The sequence below is a fragment of the Leptonotus elevatus genome, chromosome 1 (genome assembly GCF_054856555.1).
Source record: "Leptonotus elevatus isolate MCC_2025b chromosome 1, RoL_Lele_1.0, whole genome shotgun sequence".
Taxonomy (NCBI): Eukaryota; Metazoa; Chordata; class Actinopteri; order Syngnathiformes; family Syngnathidae; genus Leptonotus; species Leptonotus elevatus.
This window is the reverse complement of record NC_141239.1, coordinates 51,984,810-52,007,759: the sequence shown is the minus strand read 5'-3', so window position 1 is coordinate 52,007,759 and position 22,950 is coordinate 51,984,810. Positions and strand designations below refer to the sequence as shown.

Sequence of the window (22,950 nt, the reverse complement as noted above, 5' to 3'; positions counted from 1 at the left end):
ATCCCTATCAGACAGTACCACTGTCCTTTTTTAATTTCAATGAGAGACGCACACTTTTGGCATGCTCTCGTGTTAATATTAAAGCCAGATCCCAAAATTACTAACATCATTTGCACGAAAACAAACCCAAGCCCTTAAATCAAACACAAAGGTACAGTTAAGAACATCCTTTTATTCAATCAAGTGTTGCTCTTTTCAAACTGTTTTTTTTTTTATTATTATGGAAAAGAAACTTTAACACATGCATTTCACCAGGGGCTCTTGGAAGTGTGTCTGAGGATGGGACACTGCTTTGAAGGGAGGAGGAGGAGAAGAAGCACTCTTGGTGGGTTAGGTGGTGGTGGGTGTCAATCACTGCCCCCCTCCCTCAACCCCACTGACCTGTGCAACCCGTCCCTCTCCAATATGGCTTCTCAACTGTGGTGCTTGATAATACTGCTGCTGCTGGTACGTTTTCAAGGTGCTTTTAAAAAAAATGCTTGCCAAAGTCGGTGCACACCACTTTGGTCGCTACGTTTACAACACACTGCTAATTTAGAGACTCCATATTGTGAGGCAGTGTGTGACATTATTGATTGTGCTTAAAATGAGCCTTTAAGCCTCAACACCATGGAACCAGTCTGCTAATAAGGTGCTTTAAAAACAAAAACAAACGATTACCATTTTTTTTTTTAAGTGGTTCCATTCTGCCACTTGAAAGGTGCAAAATTGAGTGCAGCGCTTTAGTGCTGCCAAGGTTAAGCATTTGCAATGAAAAAAATAAAATAAAAATCAATCCCAAATGTGATTATAAAAAATACATACACAAACAAGGACTACAAATGAATGTCTTTACTAGCAGTTCTAAAGCACATCTCCCTCATTTAAACCCAAGTATGATTGCTTGTTGCCTCTCGAACCCCGCCCCTGACCCATGCCAAGCCCCCCTCCATCCTCAACACAGCCCAGAGCCCGCTGGTGTCACTTGTTCACTTACATTAGCGGTTGAATGGAGAAGCTGAAGAAGATGGGTATGGTAATACAATGTGAAGCATACAGACAAGAATAACATGTGAGCTAACTGCATTCTGCTCAGACAAAAAGAAAAAAAATATCTGGTGTATTTTTTGTTTTTTTAAACCCCACCATTTGGAGAAAAGGGAAAAAAGGAAAAAGGATGAGGGGCAGCTACAGACTACTCCAGTGTCCAAGATCGACAGAAGACAAGATACAGAGAGAAAGAGAAGCTTTTTTTTTTTGTCTTTTTCATTTTTCTGCTTTTTTTTTTTTAATTATTCAACAATAAAAACAGGAACTAAATCACACCAATTGCCTTTAGTACAATGTATACTGCTTTAAAAAGGAGAAGAAGAGAAACAAGTGGATATAGAAGGATGAAGGAGGGGACTTTTTTTTTCCTTTTGAGATGGGATCTCAGGAGTATACAAGATGGAGTCTGTGAACAAAAGGCACTTTTTTTTAGGGACAACCTTTAAGATGCTCTGAGTCTAGACCACTACTTCACCAAACACATATTTATAATCATTTACAAGTGGGTGATGGGTGAAAAGGGGCGGGGTTTCACTTGAATGAGTGACAGCACCACTCGGAGCAAATGTAAATTTCCGACGGAATTTTTACACCAAATAAAAGGAAAATCTTGCCAGACAAGGAAACAAATGATCATTCATGGTCTTTTTGTGCATCTCCCAAATGGGGAAGAGCTTGTCTTTGTCCCATATTAGGATATTGGATATGAGATGATACAATCCGTATGGTGTCAAAAGTTCATGAGGGGAAAAATGCCTTTTGTTACAACAACCTTTCCCCCCCCCCCCACCCCTGTAAATACAAAAAGACAAATAGAATAATGCATGTTTTCCTCAAATTTGTTTTGATGATAATTTTCCAATTATGTGTGTAATATTTATGCAGGTCTATTAACGATTTACGGTACTTTAGAAAGCATGAAGAAGTACTCGGGCCATACTGAAAAGAAACATTATAATATGAGATAAATGTGGTCAAAAACTGTACTTTTATTAGAATAACGTTTCATTAAAAATGTAGTAATTGTATGGAATAAAGTTCATTCTTAAAATCCTCAGCTCAAAGTTGTTGTTTGGAAAAGAGTACATTCCTGTAATATTACAAACCGAGCAAAAATGTCAACTTTTTCTCAAAATATTTTATGGTTGTTGACAGAATTATGTGATGCATTGGCCTTAGTAGTAATTTTTTCTTTTCGGTATGGTTTTAATACTCTTCGCTAAAAAGCACCAGTTTTCATGGTAATATGTATTTTTTTGTGTTGCGAAATCGTTCCTTCAGCCCTCCCACATGTTGAAAACAAATGATGAAAAATAAAATAATTCTTAAAAAAAAAAGACCACAAAAAAGAAAATTATAAAAACAATTCCCCCCTTACTTACAAAGAGCTGGATTTTTTTTCTCCACTCTGATATTTAGAGTCCCAGAGCATATGGACTTGAAACACATATAACAAGTGAAAAACAGAAAAAAGAGAGATTTTTCCCTCTTTTCTTGCAACACCCTCAAACAATGGCAAACAAACACACAAATCCTCTACCAAGGCATTGCACATGGCTCAATCAACACACATCATTGAGTTTCAACAACAATGCTTCCCAACAAAACAAGAATGAAAACAACTAAACATAAGCTGATCTTTTGTTTTGAACAAATCTACAACATCTGATTGTTTTTTTTTTTTTTTTTTTTTTAAATGTAATTATTGTGTTTGCCATCGACTTTCTTGTCTATCCTGCCATTTTGTGCAATTGAGAGGCTGCTACTTAGCTCCAATCAGCCGTTACTGAGATGCAACCTATGACTGCCATGCTTCAAAAAATAACTAGACTGCCACTGAGCTTATATTGCAAATAAAAACAAAAGTATATATCTATAAATATATATGTGTATTATATATAAAGATGCTTGCGATTATCTAGTGAACTGCTCTCTCCCTTCTCCTGACATAGATTTTTTTTCACCATTCACTATAGCTTATATATGAAAAAAGAACCTGAATTCATGTTTGACAAATTGCATAATGGGAATACAGAGGCACTTCCTTTAGATTAGAAAAGAAATGACAGAAGCCACCGTGAAGTCATCGGAACTCGCTCTCTATGAGATGGTTGGCCAACTATCTAGCTTCCCTGCAGTGAGGAACATGGCCAGGCAGTCCAGTTATTTTGTGAGGTCGGATGGGTGCTTTCAATGGAACCGTTCGGACGTCCATCAGAGACTAAGTGAACCGTTGGGAATATCATGACGTTCATAGAAAAGGATTACAAGCAAAAAGGCCTCGTCAGATTGTCGACATTTAAGACTTCCCTCGTCGAGTTCAGTTGGGCAGGGTATGTGTGTGTGTGTGTCAGCATTTAAGACGCATATGAACACTTACTTTTTTTAAATTGGTGATAGAAAAGTTTGGCTGGCGTGATTGTTTTAGTGCATTTTTTGATCAATAAGGGCTCATCAATTCACAATATACAGTGGCTGACATTACCATAGCCACCTCCTTAAACTAAAGACTAATCCTGTGCATCCCATTGTTTTTTTGTTTTTTTTGAATCAGCTTTAAAAAAAAAAAGTGGGCACATGGCAACTGAAAACATAACGATATGTCACATATTAATTTTGCTCCGCAGTGTGGTTCCCTCCGCTCTTGGAGCAGCGGCCCGTCTGGGAGTGTAAACAACAGGGTAAACGTTTTAGGGAGACAGAAAAAGAGCAATTTCCCAGTTTCAGCAACCTTTCCCTTCTCTTCCGTTTCTCTTACTCCAACACTTGTCATACAAGTGTCACCACCACCACCAGCCAAACATGGTCCAAATAGTAGAAGCTTAGGTTTTGGTGCCACTTCAAACCTCAGCAAATAAGTTGCGGGAAAAAAAGTTTTCTTTTGATTGTCACAACCTTCTAGTTTGTACTTGTACAGTTGCTACTATTACACTTTGCAGGGTTCATACACCTTTTTGTGGGGATTAAAAATATGTAAATATGATAATTTTGTATCTAGCTAAGAGTCATGGTCATCACATTTGTCAAATTTTTACACCTTTCGATCGAATTTCAATGGTACTTGAGCTTTTTCCGAGTGCTAAAACCAAAACAATAAAATCAAATAAAAAATAAAAATGTTTTTGTATGAACCCTGCGCATTTGTCTGGAATTGAAAAAAGCAACGGTATTAGCAGAAGCTTATTTACTTAATTAATTTAATTCTAACTTAATTCTCCGTTTTAAGTGTTCAACTTCCCTGCCGGTAAAACGGCAGTTTGCCATCTTAACACGTTAGAAAAGGATTCCACAAATGAGATTAGCTACACAAGGTGCCAGCAGTCTCATAGCCAGGCTAACAGTTATTTTTGCTCCCAAATTTGTCTTTGCTAAACGGGCTGTGGCTTCATGTTTACCAAATTGACATTAACGGCCTCAATGTTCTTTACAACTCTTGGAAAGAAAGCAACAGTCTTCCAAAATGTTTAAATTGTTTTCTTCCGTTTTTGAAACCTGACCATGGGCTAGGCTACGCTAGGCTAGGCGTGGGCTAACCACCTTGCTAGATGTCCTACTGTGTTTCTTCATATAAGGTGCTGTCATTCAAATACAAAACAATTACAAAATAGTACAAATCCCAAAGGAATTCAAATAAAAAGAACATGCACGAGATACCAAAAGCAATCAGCTACATTACAAGAGGGCAAAGGGAGGGCAACCAATAGATGCTATCTATATTGGTGCACACTGATTTGACAGTGTTGGTTTGGATTGCTAATTGAATAGGTAGTGACAGTTCACTGGGCTTGCTTTGTGACTACACAGCACACCTCCTAGAAATACTACACAATTCATTTTTCAATGTATACAAATGCTGTGTTCATGGCACACAATTTTTTTCCTCGTCAGATTGGACAGTTTACAACGCATGTGGGCAGAAGTGACAAACACAGAGTAACAATGTGTCGGCTTCTTGCGCCTTGCTTTTTTCTCTCTACAATAAAACTCGGAATAGGCCAATTGGGTTGACCTTCGTGCATTGTGGGTAAATAGTGCACATCGATAGGATTCATGTTAATTGATTCAGCCTGTAGGTGCAAAGCCTTCAAGCTATATTTTGGCATAATGTCTCTTTAGTTAGTAGGAGGGCGCAAGGGGGCTTTTATAGAGTCACTGGTCATCCCGAGAGAGACACATTGGTCAATTTGACAGCTTTTGGGTGGAGTATGGACTGCAGCTTTCACTAGAAACATAATTGAGTATTTGACGGTGGGTTTTGTTTAAATGTTGGTTGATATTTGAGGCCATTGCGTCCTTGCAAGGAAGTTGACGTAGCTCTCATATCCTCAGGATCCTCCTGCATCGCTGCAATGGTTGCTTGGTGCTGCTTCCTTTCTTTTCAGGAGACATGCCTGCGGGCTGCTTGCCGCCTTATCCTTCTCTGTCCTGTCGTCCTCTTGTCCATCCTGTCACCTTTCCATCTTGCCATCTTTGCCCCATATGGCTCCTTCCTCTGACTGAATACAATGAGCCCAGAGTTCCTCTAAATTCTGCTGAAATTTCCTGCACGGTGCTTCATTGGATTTGACTTTGTGAGTGGGATGCGATGTAATGGCCAGTCGCTGCGTTGATTGTAGGATAATTATCTATATTGTAAAGAAAGAATTCTAGTTGCTGGTTTTCACACAGATCTTGTCAGAGGAACCAAGACTGAAAGAGAGAAAAAAAGATATTAAAGCTTAAGCTGTGAAATAAGTACAAATGTAAAACTGTGACCACCAAAATACGAAAAGCTTAAAGGTGAAGAGTTCAACGTTTTCACTCAGAAATAAATGCTAGATAAATCTACTCTTCTGAGCTTCTGTTAATGTGTGGTGGTAAGTTTGTTTGTTCTCCCAATGAATCTTTGTAGTAATGACCCGTCCTACACGGGCCTCGCTTGAATACATTGTTTTCTCTGCAGCATTTTCACATTATATTGTGCCTCTGTGACGAGAATGCCACTGTTTGTGACACGTTAACTAATCATGTGAGACACACGCGACATCACTCGTAATGCTTAAACAATGTTTATATCCAGCTTGCAGTGTTCAACAATTCATGTCCGTGTAGGAACATTAGATGTAAGACAACATTAGATATAAGTAAGTCTGTGCTTCTGGCGTGTATCGACAAGAACCGCATGTACGCCATGTATACGGGGGTAACTCTGTCAACTTGCGCATGTAAACCTGTTATTCCGATCCGTTCCAGAAACCCGAATTCTGACCATAACCCGAGTATTGCCTGCATGTAAACGTAGTCTGTAGGCTCGAGTAGAGTGACTTCAGCGATAACTCACAATGGCGGTCAAAGTGAAAAAAAGAAAGCATACCATGACAAAACGTGCAGCAGATAACGAAAACGAGAGTCAATCTTGGCTTGGCATTTACCCGCTTCTGAGCTCTGAAGGAGCGGCTTGGGCTTAAGAGCGACGCAGAGTTGGCCTGCTTGCTATTGGACAGGTAAGTGCTAAATAGAAAAGATAATGTTAGCTTGCTGATTTAGCGACATGCTAGGCTAAGTCACATTGACAAGGCTAACTCGGCAATATAGAACGAGGGTTTAACTTTTCTTATATCCCTATATTTACACCTGGCAATAAGTGAAGCTTATCCCTGTCTGTGATCGCTGGTCTCGGATCAGTAATGTGACCAATATAACTCGTCACTCATTCTCGCAGGTTCCACAGTTGAGACACCCTCTGCTGCTGTACAGCAAGCTACCGGTGCTTGGCTGAGTGAGGTTAGAGGCAGGGGGCGTGAACGTTGAGCTCGTATGGGTTGAACCATGGGACGGTCCGTTTTGAATTGCTTGTTTACAAACAGAAACGGTTTGTTTACAAACAGAAACAGTCAAAACTCCGGACTTCTCCTTTAACTAGCTTGCAATACTTGCTTACAATTTCAAGAAATATCACTTAAAAGGAACCCCAACTGTGATGAAAAGTTTGCTTTATATTATTTATTTGTTTTTTACTAGCATAACTATAAAATAAATTTTTCAAAAATCGTTTCCTAATACATTTTGTAGAAACTTTATTTGGACGTACACCACCATTGCTACTTACGTCGCAACTCATTCCGTGCGTAGTGACGTAGACATGTCCAAGATAAACTGGATAACATTATATGTGTACCTCGGTATATATAATTAGTTATTGAAATTAGGTAAAGAAAACACAAAATAATAAAAATAAATTAAATACACAGATTTGACTGTGTTACAAGAATAACTTCACTAGTTCAGTCAATGAGCCCTTCAAAAAAAGTGGTGCACTAACCTAACACATTTTCTTTACAATAGTATGTTGTATGTGCAAACCAATAGTCTAAACACAACATTCCGATTAATATTGAGTTTGTGGAATATGAGTTAAGCAGCAAAGTCCACCCATTTTCATCCATCTGAGGGGGCGGCCATTTTGCCACTTGCTTTCAACACAAAATGACTTTACAGTTGTTCAGGGCTCAGGTAACGACCAATCACGGCTCAGTGTGTGAACATCACGAGCAAACTCAGAAAACAGGTGAGCTGTGATTGGTCGTTATCTTAGCCCTGAACTACTGTGACGTAATTTTCAGTTGACAGCAAGTCGCAAAACGTCCGTGCCCTGAAATGCGTGGATTTTGCTGCTTAACTCATATTCCACAAACACAATATTAATCAAAACACCGTGTTTAGACTAGTGGGAGTGCATAGAGCATAATATTGTAAAAATAAAAGAAAAAAATGTTGGGGTTGCTTTCCACTTTAAAGATATTGGATGGTTTCACACATATGACGGATGTTTTGTGCCTTAAATAAGCTGACAACATCCCGTTAGTTATGTGGGAATTTCAACAGAAGCATCAAGTAATGCTTCATGGTGGCATTGTAGCAAATCAGTCAGTAGGAGTCATCCTCTGGGAATCAGGAACATCTGTACAGAGTTTCACAGCTCACCCCAAGTGAACACAAATAATCTCAACTGCCCTCTGGGGGAGGCTTAGTGCAGTATGGGTCATCAATCTTTCCCAACTTAGCTTGAGACAAACTAAAACAATTAAAGCATGTGTTAACTACATTTTCTCAAAGGTGTTGTGTATCTTTTTAAGTACTTATAAGGACATATATGGTGGAAGTTTGCTGCTATAAAATGAGAAATGGGATGTAATTATAACTCAGCATCAATTATTGAACTGTTCTGCAGCAATTCACCAATTGCTTAATTATGACTAAATTGTGTAGAATGTTGATGATATAGTCACAACATCCATCAATAACTGTTTCCTAGTCCAAAGTGTGACTCTAAGAATGGTGGCAATTTTGTCCAGGGTCTATTTTGGTGCAGGGTAGAGTTCAGAAGCTTTGTCAATATTATTGCAATAGCATTGCCGCAACGTCTGTGGTTGACCCAGACACTGACATACGCAGTTTGAGTTAAGCTAGTACCCAGCGTCTTCATCTATGAATCTTGGCAATTGTGCCACTATCATGCTACATCCAACCCAGCAACTGGAATTGTTGTTGTTTTTTGTCGATGTGTGACCAAAGACCTTCTTCATGACTTTCATCTTTTGGTACAAAATTGAAACATATTCTCCAATTAACAAAGGAGAAGTCCAGTTGCCATCTATTGAAATCGTTTTTGGATTACCATGAATTGAATAACTGAGAATGTAAACAGTAACACATATTTTTGTTTTGTTTTTAAATATGTGTGAAATGCTGACCAGCAAGCTGACATTCTCAAAATCTTGCCTTGGAAACTCTTGAGCCCTCCTAGTCGGACTCTTTTGTCATTGTCTGGCGTTTTGTTTTGTCAGAAAGGAGTTTGCCCCTCCCAGTTAACCCACTCCCATGTACCCTGGTCTCAGCAGACCTGAACCATGGCAACATCTCCCTGCTTACTCTTGAGTGGCTAAAAGTAGCATGCAAAGCAGAGCTGCGCTCCAGTTCTAATTTGGGTTCTGGAGGCCGACACTGCGCATAGTTTCCTTAAGACCCATTTTACTGTGAGTGCTGAATCTGGTTTGCCGAGACCTGTCTGCTATGCTCCTTAAATCTTGACTTTGGAGGGGAGACCCCATGATGCATCAAACTCAGCATGGACAATGGAATGGATCTGTAACCACAGACCTCCTAATGCCTAAATGATCTTACTCCTGTTCTTTCCTCTTTTTCTGTCACATCTTCAACTTGCCACTAGATGGCATCTAAATCCCATTAATCAGCATATACAGTCTATAATGATTCTTTTTTTTTTTTTTTTAACTCAAGTTTAAGACATGTCCTAGAGATTATAACTATAATTAATTATACAACATTGGACATTAGTTGAGATAATTAAATACAAAGGGGACAATTTGTGAAGCATTATGCTTTGTAATACTTGACAATAACTGAACTAACAATTTGTTCCTCGGCGAAAAAAAGGATTTCTGCTTTTCACGACACCGGTCAACTTAAAAAAAAAATCCTCTCAACATGTGTGTAAAGAATTCAAAACAGTTATGGTAGAAAATAAATCAAAGTTTCGGAAGGCAGTGGACGAAAGCAGCAACAGAACAGAAAAAGAAAAGACAATAAAAATGAAAGTGTACGAAGCAACTGGGAAGAAAAGAACAGGATTGATGAAAGTAAAGATGAGTGAAAGTATGGAGGGCAGAGAGAGAAGGGAGGGATCAGCAGAGGAGATTCAGATGGTTTCCATGTGTTGGGGAGCGTAGCTGAGCTGGCTTTAGGCGGGTGAGGTTACAGTACAGTATATACTAATGAAAAAAGTACCGGTGGTAATTGGAGGCTTATGACCAGTGGTGGCACGAAGAAAGTGACATAGCTAATAGAAACAGTTTTGCCGCAGAGAGCAGTATAGATGTTATAAGAAGACTAGGTTAGGTAACAACTATTTAAGATTAGAGGTAACGAGAGCGGGAAATGAAATAGGCAGCAAGAGAGTGCCTGTAGCCTGAAGGGGAGACTCCATCTGTACCAAATATGGCCACATATGGCAAATGATCCCAATGTACATTAAAATACAGTAAATGTGGAATAGTGTGAGGGACAGTTAGGAATTGGGCAAGTAGACAATTACCCCTCATTCACACTAAACGTGCTATGTCACACTGTAAGTCCCACCTGCGTCTGCTGTGGGATGTTCAGAAAGTTGTTGTCCCGTGATCCGATGCCGACAAACCTGTTGGGAGCTGTGGCGCCTGGCGTGGAGTATGCTATCGAAACAGAAGAGGACAAAAAGATGTTAAGTGTACTAAAAGACAAATGTTGAATAATGGCAAAGAAGCAAGCCTAACATTGTGTAATCCATCCAGCATCACTCCCTAATGTTACTTATAAAAGCACAAATATTGCAAGACAACAGAAGCTAATTTTTCTTCCATATAAAAAGAGTTGCAAGAGACACAATTAGATCTTTATTGTGTCTATTAGCAAACAAAAATCTTTATTTGTAGCTTCTTTTTTTTTTTTTAATGCAGCTTTCGTAACTGTCAGACTAACATTCGACAGTCATCAATAGTACTCTTGCCTAATAACTGGCTGCGCGTTTGACCACAATTTATGGGTGATTTGAGAGAGATATTGTTTCCTTCCACATAACTAAACACAGTTGACAGACTTCTTCAGTGCAGACCTTCGGGAGGACATTCCCAAAGCTTAATGATAGTTTAGCTGATCCTCAAGACAGGCCATCTCAAGCTTTGAGTTTTTGTTCATAGTACACCATCCATATTCAATGTCCCAGTTACACAAGCATCAAAATGCCATTGAATCTTTGTTGGATGTCCTTTGTAGTCCAAGTGGTCAGCAGCATCAAAAGTGAGCTTGACAGTATCAGTAGTGGAAAGAGGCTTTTTTCTTTGGTGAGGACAATACACAGTTTGAGTTTAGTGACAACCTGGGTGGCTTATGGGTTGTTCCTCACCAACCATAGACAATTCTTTACAGTTAGTGGATAGACTTCAATTTAATTTGTGATGAAGCATGGCTTTGAAAGGACAATATTGGAATGCCCTCCTTAGAGTTGTTTAAGACAATGAGTGGTGTCATCTACTCATCTATTTTTATAATCTGTTATCTAGAATATAAAACTATTACAGAGCCCCAGGTTGCTACCTATATTTAAATCCCATTGACAAACTCAGTGCGGGAAATACTTCAGCACTCCAAACAGTAATACTGAGAACCATTCAGGGACATTTATAGACCACTGGCATCAGAGTGCGAATATATGGCCATTCAGGTACGCTTGTGAATCCACATTTTGAGAAATCACAACTCAGTGTGGAGACTTCAGTTCAAAGACTAAACTGAGTAAGTACATGAATACAACAAAGAGAGAGACAGGAGGAAAAGTCTGAGGTTAGGCATAATTAAATGGCATGGACACAGTACACATCCATTTACTGCAAATTGGAATAACGTACAAACGACATCAAGGACTCTCAGACACTGACTGTGGTAAACACAAATACTACTGTACTTTTGAAAAACTACTGAATCAAAAAAGTGCTCCATCCAGTGCCACTCCAGTTGCAGGTGAGGAGGGAAATTGTATTGTGAGCGTAGTCCCACTTTTCCAACTGACATCACTCCTTAAAATTCCAGATACACTCAGCTTCACAAATTCTTCTGTTCAGGTTCAGCCTATAACAACTATTGGACTTTTCCACCATTACCAACTCACGTTCTGCTGGAATTCTTGGGAGACATATAAACTACTCTAAATCGGGAACTTCCTCACACTAAAATTACAAATTGATCTCTTTTTTTGAGGTTTCCCCTTGTTGCTGATGAGTCAAGCAGGGAACGATCCACATTAGGGCATGAGGTTCAACCTGTCGAGCCACTCAAACTGATGGTACCGGGTACAGAACCCAGATGCGCACCACAAAGATCACTGGGACAGTTCTCAGCTCCGTCTTCAACTTTTGGAGACTTCTGATCTAACTTTATGCTCTCCTAAGTTATTTTAACGGTGCAGGCCCCGCTTCCAAGGGTAAAGGGATGTGAATTGTTGGTTAGACATGAACAACGGTGGCATGAAGTTGGAGGAAGTACAATGGGAATGGGGCGGGGTTGTTCCCTAAAGGGGGGTGTTTTTGTCAAATTCTTTTGAGTTGTTTTTTTAGTTTGATTTGGTTTTCAAAATGGTCTTTGTGGGGTCACTTACACGGAGATGCGGGCGATGAGAGTCCGCCGTCAGGGGGCGTGCTGTTGGGTTTAGAGTCGGGCATAGGGAGGGGCACTGGGCGGGCCACTGGGGGAGGTGGAGGCAGCAAGAAGGAGCCTGGCATTTTGCTCTGGCCGCTCCCGTTTGGCTGCAGACAACACAAACAGGGTCAGGAGGGCGACATGCGACAATCCGCAAACACGGGATGGAAAAAATAACGGACGCAGCTCGGGATGCCAGGTCCCAAAAAAATATCCATGACGGAGGTGGGGGTAGAGGCAGGCGATGGTGGAAGAAGGGAGAGGAAGGTAGTGGATAACAACAACCAAAGGGATGACGTATGTGGACGGCATCTTTTATGGAGGTGTGAAAAATAATAGTCACCACAGGGTTTGATAGGAGTGGGAGCTGGAGCTGGACGTGAGAGGTTCCACAGGGGTGGTCCATGGTGGGTGGAGGAGGTGTGGAAGAGGTAAGTGAGCAAATCATTGACGGCCATTCACCCAGAAGATGGCAAGAAATCAAAACCATGAGAGAATACTCTTCTACACAAGCACAGCACCATCAACGATACCAATACCAAAGAACCAAAGTCCAACTCAAAAGGTAACCACAGCAAGTGATGGAAACACAAATAGAACACAGGATTGATATGCTTGGTTAACATGTATTGTGAATAAATGTCAGTGTGCGAATGGCTGCAAAGTCTGCGTGAGTGGGTGGGCCAAAGAAAAAAAAAAATTCCGGGAGGATAGGAAATGCCTATGTTGAAATCATCAAACAGCAAAATGAATATGACAACAATTTGACCTATGACCTCATAAAAATGCATGCTTTTGAGTGTTTTGATTGTTTTCAAGATAATTCCTATAACTTGAATGTTTTTTCTTCCAATATACGGTATATTAACAAACATAATTGTTTCAGTCTGTTTACACTATAATTATTATTCATCGGTAAAGCCATCCAGACCGTGTGATTAACATTTATTTGACTGTATTTATTTTCAATTAAAACACAATTTTTACTGACACATAATTGAGACACATTACACATACTTTCCCCTTTGCCTAATAATTACAAATTACAGTTCTTCACGTAAATAAAGCAAAAAAGGGCCCATGTAACAAGCAGTAAACCTTACCTGTCCGCCGGCCTGCCCTGGGCCATCAGCGCAGACAAACTGCACAAACTCCTTCAATGGATCCTGTCCAGGGTGGTGGTGGTAGCGGATGGTCGGGTGGGTGAAGTAAGGGCTCGACTGCTGGATGATGGAGGGAGACGGGAAGTGCAGGGCTGAGGCAGAAGCACGAGGACTCCCTGCGGACGCAGATGCTTGTGTTACACGACTGCAAGCAACCTGTGCTTATTCTTTGGAGCAATGAATGATGTGAATGATGCCTGCGCGATGATCACATCACAACAGGAATCATTAAAGTTTAAGTGCAAATCTAAAATGCAAATGTTGTTTTCTCATGAAAAGCTGTTTTAGGTTAATAGCTATGGTCAATGCTCGTAAAGTTTTATGATCACTCCAGTGAATCTATAAAGCTTTACAGAGGACAGCTCTCGCTCTCTCACTCTCTCTCATGTTACTCTGATGTGGACAGAGGGATGCAAAAAAAAAAAAAAAAAAAAACTTTTTAGTCAGCAACATTCAAAGTCATACATGGTTCACGCAAGCATAGAATCTGACGTCCACACATTCAAAATCAGATCCGCAGAGCTTGTAAAGAGGAAACCCACAAAGAGATCATTGAGTACTGTCTTAAATTAGCAGTTCTTAATGCTTGCCCGCCTATGAGCTGTTTTGAAGGTGTGAGTCATTGGCATCAGTGCAACTTGGCATTGGCATCCTAAAGCAATATTTGATCTGACTCACTTATAAATATATAATTTTTTTTTGATAGAAGTAATTTTTCACACAGCCTTCCAAATAGGCTGTTTTAACTTTTAGTAGCATCGCATATGGATACATCTGTAGTAGGGAACTCAATATTCCTCATTATTGAGCAAAAGAGAAGGAACGATCAGAGTATTGGTGTGAAGTGTGAGTGAGGGGCAGTTGCACAGACACACAAAGCCCCCCTCTGTCAGACCTATATCCATTACTCAATCTACTTGATTTATATTAGAGGCCCATTCTTCCCTTAACTGTGCCAGTCTGACACCCATCCCATCCAAGCCCCCAGCTGCCCATGTAAGGCTGCCAACACTCTTCGGTACTTACGTCTTATACATTGTGTGCGCGAGTGTACTTCATGAGAGTGCCAACCCCTCTGCATTACCCCCCAGAAAGGGGCCTATGTCTCGGAGCCCGGCAACACCTTGCACCCATGCCAGGCTGCCTGCACCCCATTGGTGCTGTCTCCCTGTTCCTATAGTCCCCCTGTTAATCCCATTAAAGACTGGGTGAAGGCCAAAGTGGGAGTATAGGGGGTGGGTTGGGAAAAGGTTTACGGTGGTAGGGGTGATGATGAGAGGGTAGACTTTGGATCCTACGCCCTTCTACTCGGCTGAATGGGAATAAAGGGACCGACATCGCCAAAAGCACCACCTTGCAGAAGCACTGCCGTGTGAGGGCAGCTCTTAATGTGCTTCTCAATCTCACTTCAATGTCCCCTCAGATCACTTTCGTTAAAAAACAACTTCGGTGATGATGTGGTTGAAGCGTTACACCAGCATGGGAACATCACCAAAATGAACACCACTAACAACGCTTTGGAGACAAAGAAACAAAGCACATCGTGTTTGTGAATGTCTTTAAATGTGTATCTGCTACGGAGATGGGTTTGCTGGCTGCAGCCAATCAACAGTTAATGAGCGGCCTCATTGCTTTATACTGGATTGATGGTTTGATAAGCTTTTAATGTACCCAAAACTACACAAAAAGCTCATGGAAAATTATCTGCAGAGAGCTTCTTCTTTGGCTGCGTTCACACATGTAGCCTTTCCAAATAGGAGAAGACCCCCACCACCACCCCGCCGCACGCTTTATCTGTGCAGTGGCGATAAAATTAGGAGAGCTGCGATTTATTGTCTGGACTCGTTTGGCTTTGTTTGATATCGGCTGTTATCATGAGCTTCTTGCTTCAGCGTGGTGGAGGACCAGCTGGTTCACAAAGCATTTCAGTCCAAGTGCTAATCTTCCACTCTCGCCAGTCTGAATGAAACAGATGTGATCACTGGATCACTTGATCAATCAGTGTTCATGAAAATACAAGCAAATTCATAAAAATACGAAGTGATGATCCAATGAGAGGAAAGAAACTAGATAAACAGTGAAAGGGTGACGTGACATGACATCAATGTCAACCTCTTTCAGGTTCCTTTGGTAAAAGTGTTTGCTGGACAACTAGGTACCGGTACTTACTGTAAGCATTGATGTTCAGTTAGCTGTGTGAGTGTATTATCTTCATGTACGATAAGGGGTTAAGATACACAAAAAACAACAATATATTGATATATTTTTCAAATTAGAGAATGTGGTTGATATAGCTGAATTTCCTGCAGCTGACAAAATTTCTGCTCAACGCCCAATTAATAATCAACCTGTGACTGAGTCAGTATAAGCAGTATTGAAAATGGTTGAATGTAAGATACGCGGGCAGGGAAAGACCTTATGTATGACTGACAGAAGGACCCATGTTTTTTTTTAATAGTAAAAGACATACAAAAGACTTTTGAAATCTGCGTCAGCTTAATTTTCTCAGAGATGAAACGAACAGATCACATTAATTAAGCAACATAAAATTATTGACTATTTTATGGTCCTTGAATCATTTGGACTGTTATATTTGTTCAAGCCATTGTGGTTGGAGCGCATGTTCATCACTTGAACATTTTTGAAACTTTTAAAATAAATATCAAAGTGTTTATTACTGTTAACTATTTACATGAGGCGTGTCCAAAATATGGCCCAGGGTCCATTTCCGGCCCACCATCCATTTTGCAGGGCCCTGCGGCATATAGCAAAAATTACATTTGACATTTATTTCGACAAGGCTAGTTTAAAAAAAACAAAAGGGGGTGGAGGTGGATAGAGTGAGAAGGAAAAGTATTGAAAAATAGGGTGCCACTGCTAATAATAAATTGGTTCATATAATGTACAGTAGAGCTTAGATACAAATAAAAATACAACAATTTCACTTCAAAACACTGTGGTCAATCAAGAGAATTCAATTTTTAAAAGCAAAAATTGTTTCTTCCACTTCCTGCTCTGTGTCAAGGTGTGATTTATGAACATTAATAATCCTGTTGTAATTGTTTAAAAGTGGTCAGTTTACTGCACGTTGCTGTCGTTTTGGTTCCGAGTGTGAAGATGGGACTAGGGTGCTGTTCAGTACAGGGGTGGATCTAGTTTAGTGGATGCAGGGCTGAGGGCACCTCCAAATCTTCAAAGCTGTTATGTAGCGACTTTTTAAAATAACTAGAAAATCTTAACAATATATAATTGCTTGCTTGATTGATTTCAGTATGTTTCATAAGTTAAAGTAAAAGAATTTCAAAGCAGCCCTTGCATCCATCCATTTTCTGGTATGTGGCCCTCAGATGAAAAAGTTTGGATACCCCTGATTTACATGGTACATGACTACGTCTTCTTCATTTCTGCCAAAATGCTGATAAGAGAAACAAAATAAGCACTCGGTAAATGTGTATGTCACAGAACATGTAGGTTGTATTCAACAAGAGTGGACACACATTGAATCAAATGCATGACAATCAGGTGAGACTGCAAGAGGGAGCTCAAGCACTTAAGTAGGCATAGAGGCAAACCATTTGCCACCCCTCACCATCTACCAACAGAATAGCACAGGAAAGCACATGCCCAGAATCCTGAGAGCTGTCACCAGTTTGACCCAAAGCCTCCAATGTTAGAAGACACAGATGAGGAGGCAGAGGCGAGCACAGAAGAGCTACCTGCCAGATTTGAAATTCCCAGCCACTCTTATTTCCCCGAAACGCTGCTCCCGCTTTTGCTTTTGGGGGTGGGGCTCAAGTGGTGGGAGTGGGTAGGAGGATAAGGTGGGGGTGTTGATGTGGGAGGAGGAGGGAGCGATTAGGGTCTGGAGCTGGATTGGTCTCACCTGGTCTCACTCCCGCCAGCATTGGCAGTGGGTGGTGGGTGAACGCCATGCGGGGGGACCTCGTCTGGGAGGACAGGGCGCTGAAATCGAATTTCCCCGGCTTCTTAAGAGAACCAGGCGATGACAGTCCTGGTAAAAAAGGGGATCAACAAAATGGCAGAACAGAGACGAGGTTTTAATGAAACATGGCTGCGTTGCTTACTTTGACTCTAAAAAAAAAGTATTTTGAATTTGATTGCAAGAATCAAATGATTAAGATTGTTAGCTCAATGAAATCATCATTAACCGATGGGTGGACTACACTCACTATTACTTCCTATTTATGTACAGTCGGCGAGCTGTACCCTGTCATATTTGGGCGTGGGATGTAGGGGCAGGGTTTGGTGAGAGGCCATGTTTGAAGCAGTAAAAAAAAGGGGAAGTGACGGGCAGGGCGAGGAGTGTGGCTGGGCGCAGAGTATCAGGAGACAGGAGAGCTGGGAATTGTAGTGGCCATTTAAATAGGCTGTCCACAGTCTACCAGTGCTTTGACACACAGCCGGCCCAAGATTAGCAATATCACATCCAAAGCCAATGCGATAACCCATCCCAAACTTCTACAACCTCGTCGCCAAGGTCCATCCAGAGCAAAGAGACATACAGGAAAACACTCAACACAAACAGCAGCTACATTTAGCCTCTTTAATGAATGAGATTTGGCTCGGCCGGTGGGACCCGAGTGAGCGATCAACAGCAGACATTTTTCAACTATGAAGGGCATTTTATAATACTGCTTAACTCATTGACTCACAGCCATTTTCACTGAAGCTCCCGGCTATTTTACTGGAGTTTGACTGATTTTACAAGGCCCACAGAATATTGTCTTCTATTGCTATAAAAACATGGAACCTACCAAAAGAAAGATTAGAGTCTCTTCTTTCATTAGGAAAAAAAACATATTTCTATCTGTTTCCGTTTTGTAACAATTAGCATTAGAATATAGCTAAGTTTCATCATTATTCACAAATCTGTTTCAAACAGTGTGGGAAAGAGCTTTTTTCAACATGGCCCATGTTGATCTCTTATACTCTGCTGCCACCTGCTGGCCGTTTTTGTAATAATGCTCTAGCATTAAAAAAAAAATATATATATATTTTTTTATAAATATGTCTATGGGAGCATGGCAATATTTAAAATAGAACGTATTTATAATTTTTTGGGAGCAAATTAGTTAAATACATTATGGATCATGGTAAAATTACACACGCACACATGTGCACACACGCACAGGCTGTTGAGCGCTGGGCAAGGCGCCATTGAAGGCTGGAATAAGGCTGCAGATGGATGGAAGAAGGAGTACAGTTGGAAAGCAGTGGTAACGGCATGGCCGGCACGCATGTACAAATATATTCAAATGCCCCCCCCAATCTATACATGTCAGCCGAGGTGGAAGACCTGGATGAAACATTCGTCATTTGGGTAAAAATGGGCATGCTAATTATAGGCCCAGCTCACCAGTGGACCAGAAACATGGCCAAGAGTGTGAGCGCTACAGATAAAAGAGGCGTGCCGCTGTGATCTCAGCCTCGTGTGGCCGGCACTGAGGGAATTTATTTTGATATATGGTCATCCAAAAGGTGCAATTTAGAATTTCAAGGTTTGAGGGACAGACCCAAAGGGTGCATTTGACCTCTGCAGAGTACCGCAGTGTTGACTTCATGCTGAAATAAAGCTCTGGATACAACAATCTAAAAAGCCAGACACCAATGAGGAAGTAGAAATATAGAATAGGACATTGATGTGGATACAAGGACCAAATGTTTTTTTCTCATGCAACATATTGAGATTTGATGGCTTTGATCACATTTGCTTCAGAGGGCAATCATTAGATTTCATGCAATTACATACTGCACTATGAAACAAAGATGTGGGTATTTTCAACTATGAATCTGAGACTTGTAGAAGGAGTTTGATTTTTTTTTTCTTCTAGACATGAAAAAAAAAGCTTTACTGGGAGTTATCTCTATTTAGCCACAATGCTCAAATACTTTTCATATATAGAGCAGGGAAGGGTGACATTGTTGTAATGTGTTGATGCAGATTTAATTATTTTTTAATTTAATTTAAGTAACTCAAACATCTTCTAATTAGCAGATTAACACCTTAGTTCTTCACAATGGGTACTCCTACAAGTCTCTGACTGGATTCTGGTTCAAATTTCCCGCTCTTTGTCAGCGGCTGTGACATCAGGCGCATAGTGTGTACGTAAAGAAAGGAGTGTGGAGTTTCATTTTTTCAAATTCATGGTAAAAACACTCGGGCTACGAGAATATTTATTCACACAAATCAAAGAATGGGAATGACACCCATTTGTTTGATATTTTACATCTAAGTGGGTTTTTAGAATAGATGACAGCCACCTATTTATTGTCTAGGGCAGTGCTTCTCAACATTTTTTTTGTCTATAAAATTGTTTCAAGTACACAGTTTTAGGCACTCTGAGAGCGCCACTGCAACCTACTGTAGTGGATGTGCAATTACACTTTATTCTAGTAAGCCCCAAAAAAAGTTCTCTGTGATCACATACCCCCCACTGACATCGCACCGCAACTCCCAAAACGGACTAGGCACCGAAATGGGGTAAGTGCTATGAAGGTGCATCAAATCAGATCAGCAAGTGACACAAACTGCTACATTCTGGCATCTATGAACTCTATAAAAGAGGTCAAATGCTAAAATAAATGTGCACTAAGGAAATTTTACATTACTAAGTAACTTGCATATATAGTAGCTGACTTTGGCCACAGGATATGATATGTTTGGCACAGTTTAATGCCAGATGCAACAGTCCCATGTATCCAATCTTGGGCCTGACTAGCACTTGTGAGCTCCTGTGGCAGGACGTGGCGGCACCTGGTGGGAATTGAACCCGTTTGTGTCTGTATGGAAGAAAGCAGCACTGCACTACCAATGCTAGTCACTGTAACTGTATATCAATAAATTAAGCAATACAATGCCGAATGACTTTTGTTCAGCTTTGGAGGTTTCTCGCTGTATTGGAAGGGGGTTTTATGGTAGCACCAATTCAGGTATTTCAGTTATAATATGTATGGTTAACTCTTTGTTTAAGCTCTCTCATTCATGAAAAAGGAAGTGCTGTTTCACGGTGTCCACTATGGTGGTTTTGCAGTTGGGTGCAAATGGATGAAACTAATAATTAGGTTCCTGGGTCATGTTGTCAGATTTCACACATTTCTGTGGAAAAATCAGTGGTCTCACTGGTCCACTGTACAAGCAGACTGGCAGCCAATTGCTCCCAGGATCATCCAGTCTTGCTATGCTAACAGGCTGGCAACCACACAAACCTCCAACTGTCATAGTACGGGTTCTTAGCACATCACTCTAACACAAGAATGCACATAAGTGCAAGCATAGCAGAAAGTTACTACGCAAACATTAACTCGGATATTATTTACATTAACACTCATAAATGGCAAACAAGGGATTGCACCTGAGGCAACACAAAGACACCTTGACAACATACACACATCCCAACACAATTTTCAAAAGTCCCCCCAACAGTTAAGCAGCATTTGAGGTTTTTCCCACCACTGAGGAGGCAAGCAGGCTTAGAGAGAGTAGAGAGAGAGCAGGGCAGCACATAGCGAAAGTCATGATGAATCACATGATCACCTGCTAAGCTTCAAAGCTTTTCATTCAGGTTGAGAGTTACCACGAGAGCAGGCAGAGGCCTCCCCCCATCCTCCTGTCCTCCACCCCTCCATCACTCTCAACACCATCACCACCACCACCACCACCACCAGAGCAGATGTCTGCTGTAACCCAGTAGCTCCCTTCACTGCAGACACATGGAGGCGCCATCTGGACTGGAACACAGCCCCTCTCCAGATTGGGGCAGTGTGTATGTGTGAATATATGTCACAGAAAGACAGTGTGATAAAATCAAGCTTTTGCACGTGCGTGCGCGTGCCTTTTTCAAACGCGCACATGGGTGAAAGGATGTGCCTCGGCGACAGAAGGCATTGCGTGTTGATGATACACCTGGGCGCCTTTAGTGGTATTTGTTTGGGTCACGTGCCATCTTTCAGAGGCAGGTCTGCGGCAGGTGGGACGCCCTTCGACAGCTCTGTTTAGGCAATCAAGAGCAGGAGAGTCCCAAACGCCGTAATTCAACAGTTGCTCACGTGCGACTTTCAAACAACACCCAAAGCACTGAGGTACATCTCGTTGACAACTTGATCTTGGGAAATTGTGATTCATGCATGCAAGAATGGTATGAGTTTTGCACATGACACAATATGTACAATCGTGTGCTTAAAGGGGAAGTCAACCCCAAAATTTTCTTTATAATAATATGTTGCATATATCTATCCACTGGCCTAAACATGACATGCTGATTAATATTGTGTTTGTAATATGAATTAAGCAGCAAAATCCACCAGTTTTTATCCATCTCGGGGGGCGGCAGCCATTTTGCTACTTGCTGTTGAATTAAAATGACGTCAGAGTTGCTCAAGGCTCAGTTAACAACCAACCACGGCTTAGCTTCAGAAAATAGATGAGCCTATGATTTATTTCATTCCTTTTCAGGTGACAGCAGTAGAAAAATGGCCGCCCCCTGAGAAGGCAAAAAAAATCCAAAACACCTCATATTCCACAGTTATAATATTAATCAGAATTCCGCTTTTAGACTAGAACATACGATTGTGAATAATTTTTTTAGGCGTACTTCCCCTTTTAAGTCTCCGGCCACCAACTCGTTTGTTTGAGCTATTTTAGCTTTTAACTAGGGCTGTGGACGAATCAGTGGTTACTCGAATGGAGTAGCGGATTGGTGTGAGTAAGTCCATTTTCTGTCATATTGCATTGTGGTTCAAACACGGAATAATGTGTATGGGAATATTTAGCCGTGTATCAAGCATTAAATCAACTGTTTACAGTCATTGAAGCCCAGCTAGACACTTTATCAATGCATTTGTCTTGGTTGCTTCAATGCTAGCCTCTCACGCCGTTAGAGTGACTTACGAAGGGATATGGCCACTTGCATGCTGGACCGGAGATGAAAATAGCACTTAGCACTAGCTAGCAGCTAGTCCATGTAAGTGAATTGATTTAAAAGGATGGAGGGATGGTTAGAGGTGTACATTGTGGGACCCTGGAGGTTATATAATACAGTATAGTTAAGTATAAGTTTTGTTGGTTGCTGTTACTAAGCGACCAAGTTAGCAATGGCTAAAGGCTTTTTCAAGGTCCAATATAACTCATCTTCAACTTAACCCAGTCAGATTTGTTTTTATTTTACGGTCAGTAAATATGGATGATTTTAGTGCTCCAAGGTTTGCTTTATTCCCCAGGTGCCACTCAGACAGACAGGCGGTGAATGCTATGGAGATACTGGGCAACCAAAAGGCTTTGGTAAATCCACGGAGGACAACAGCAGACATCTGGCAGAAACATTACCCCACCCAGCGGCGGCATAGCCAGAAAACAAGACACACGAGTGACGAAGATAGACAAGAGAAGAGTTCACAGATAAAGTACAGTACATAATTCATAAAAGAAAAAAGAGAAGATGCAAGTTGAGCTTGGTGTGAGCCAAAGTAGAGCATATGAAGAGCACATGTACACAGTATAATGTTTAATGTT

General features: G+C 40.9%; 1 protein-coding gene across 17 annotated transcripts in view; it reads right to left on the bottom strand.

Annotated features, from left to right (window-relative positions):
- Positions 1-152: 152 nt before the first annotated feature.
- nfixb (nuclear factor I/Xb) overlaps positions 153-22,950 on the bottom strand; it is a 151,911-nt gene continuing 129,113 nt past the window's right edge. For 12 of the 17 annotated variants that reach the window (XM_086068760.1, XM_086068786.1, XM_086068779.1 and 9 more), the window contains 5 exons: positions 17,305-17,433; positions 13,362-13,537; positions 12,218-12,365; positions 10,168-10,259; positions 153-5,718 (listed from right to left, as the gene is read on the bottom strand). In XM_086068760.1, coding sequence (XP_085924886.1) covers positions 5,704-5,718; positions 10,168-10,259; positions 12,218-12,365; positions 13,362-13,537; positions 17,305-17,433 — 560 coding nt within the window. In that variant the 3' untranslated portion in view covers positions 153-5,703. The remainder of the gene's footprint in view (positions 5,719-10,167; positions 10,260-12,217; positions 12,366-13,361; positions 13,538-17,304; positions 17,434-22,950) is intronic. The other 5 variants (XM_086068891.1, XM_086068863.1, XM_086068882.1 and 2 more) reach the window with 2 other exon arrangements.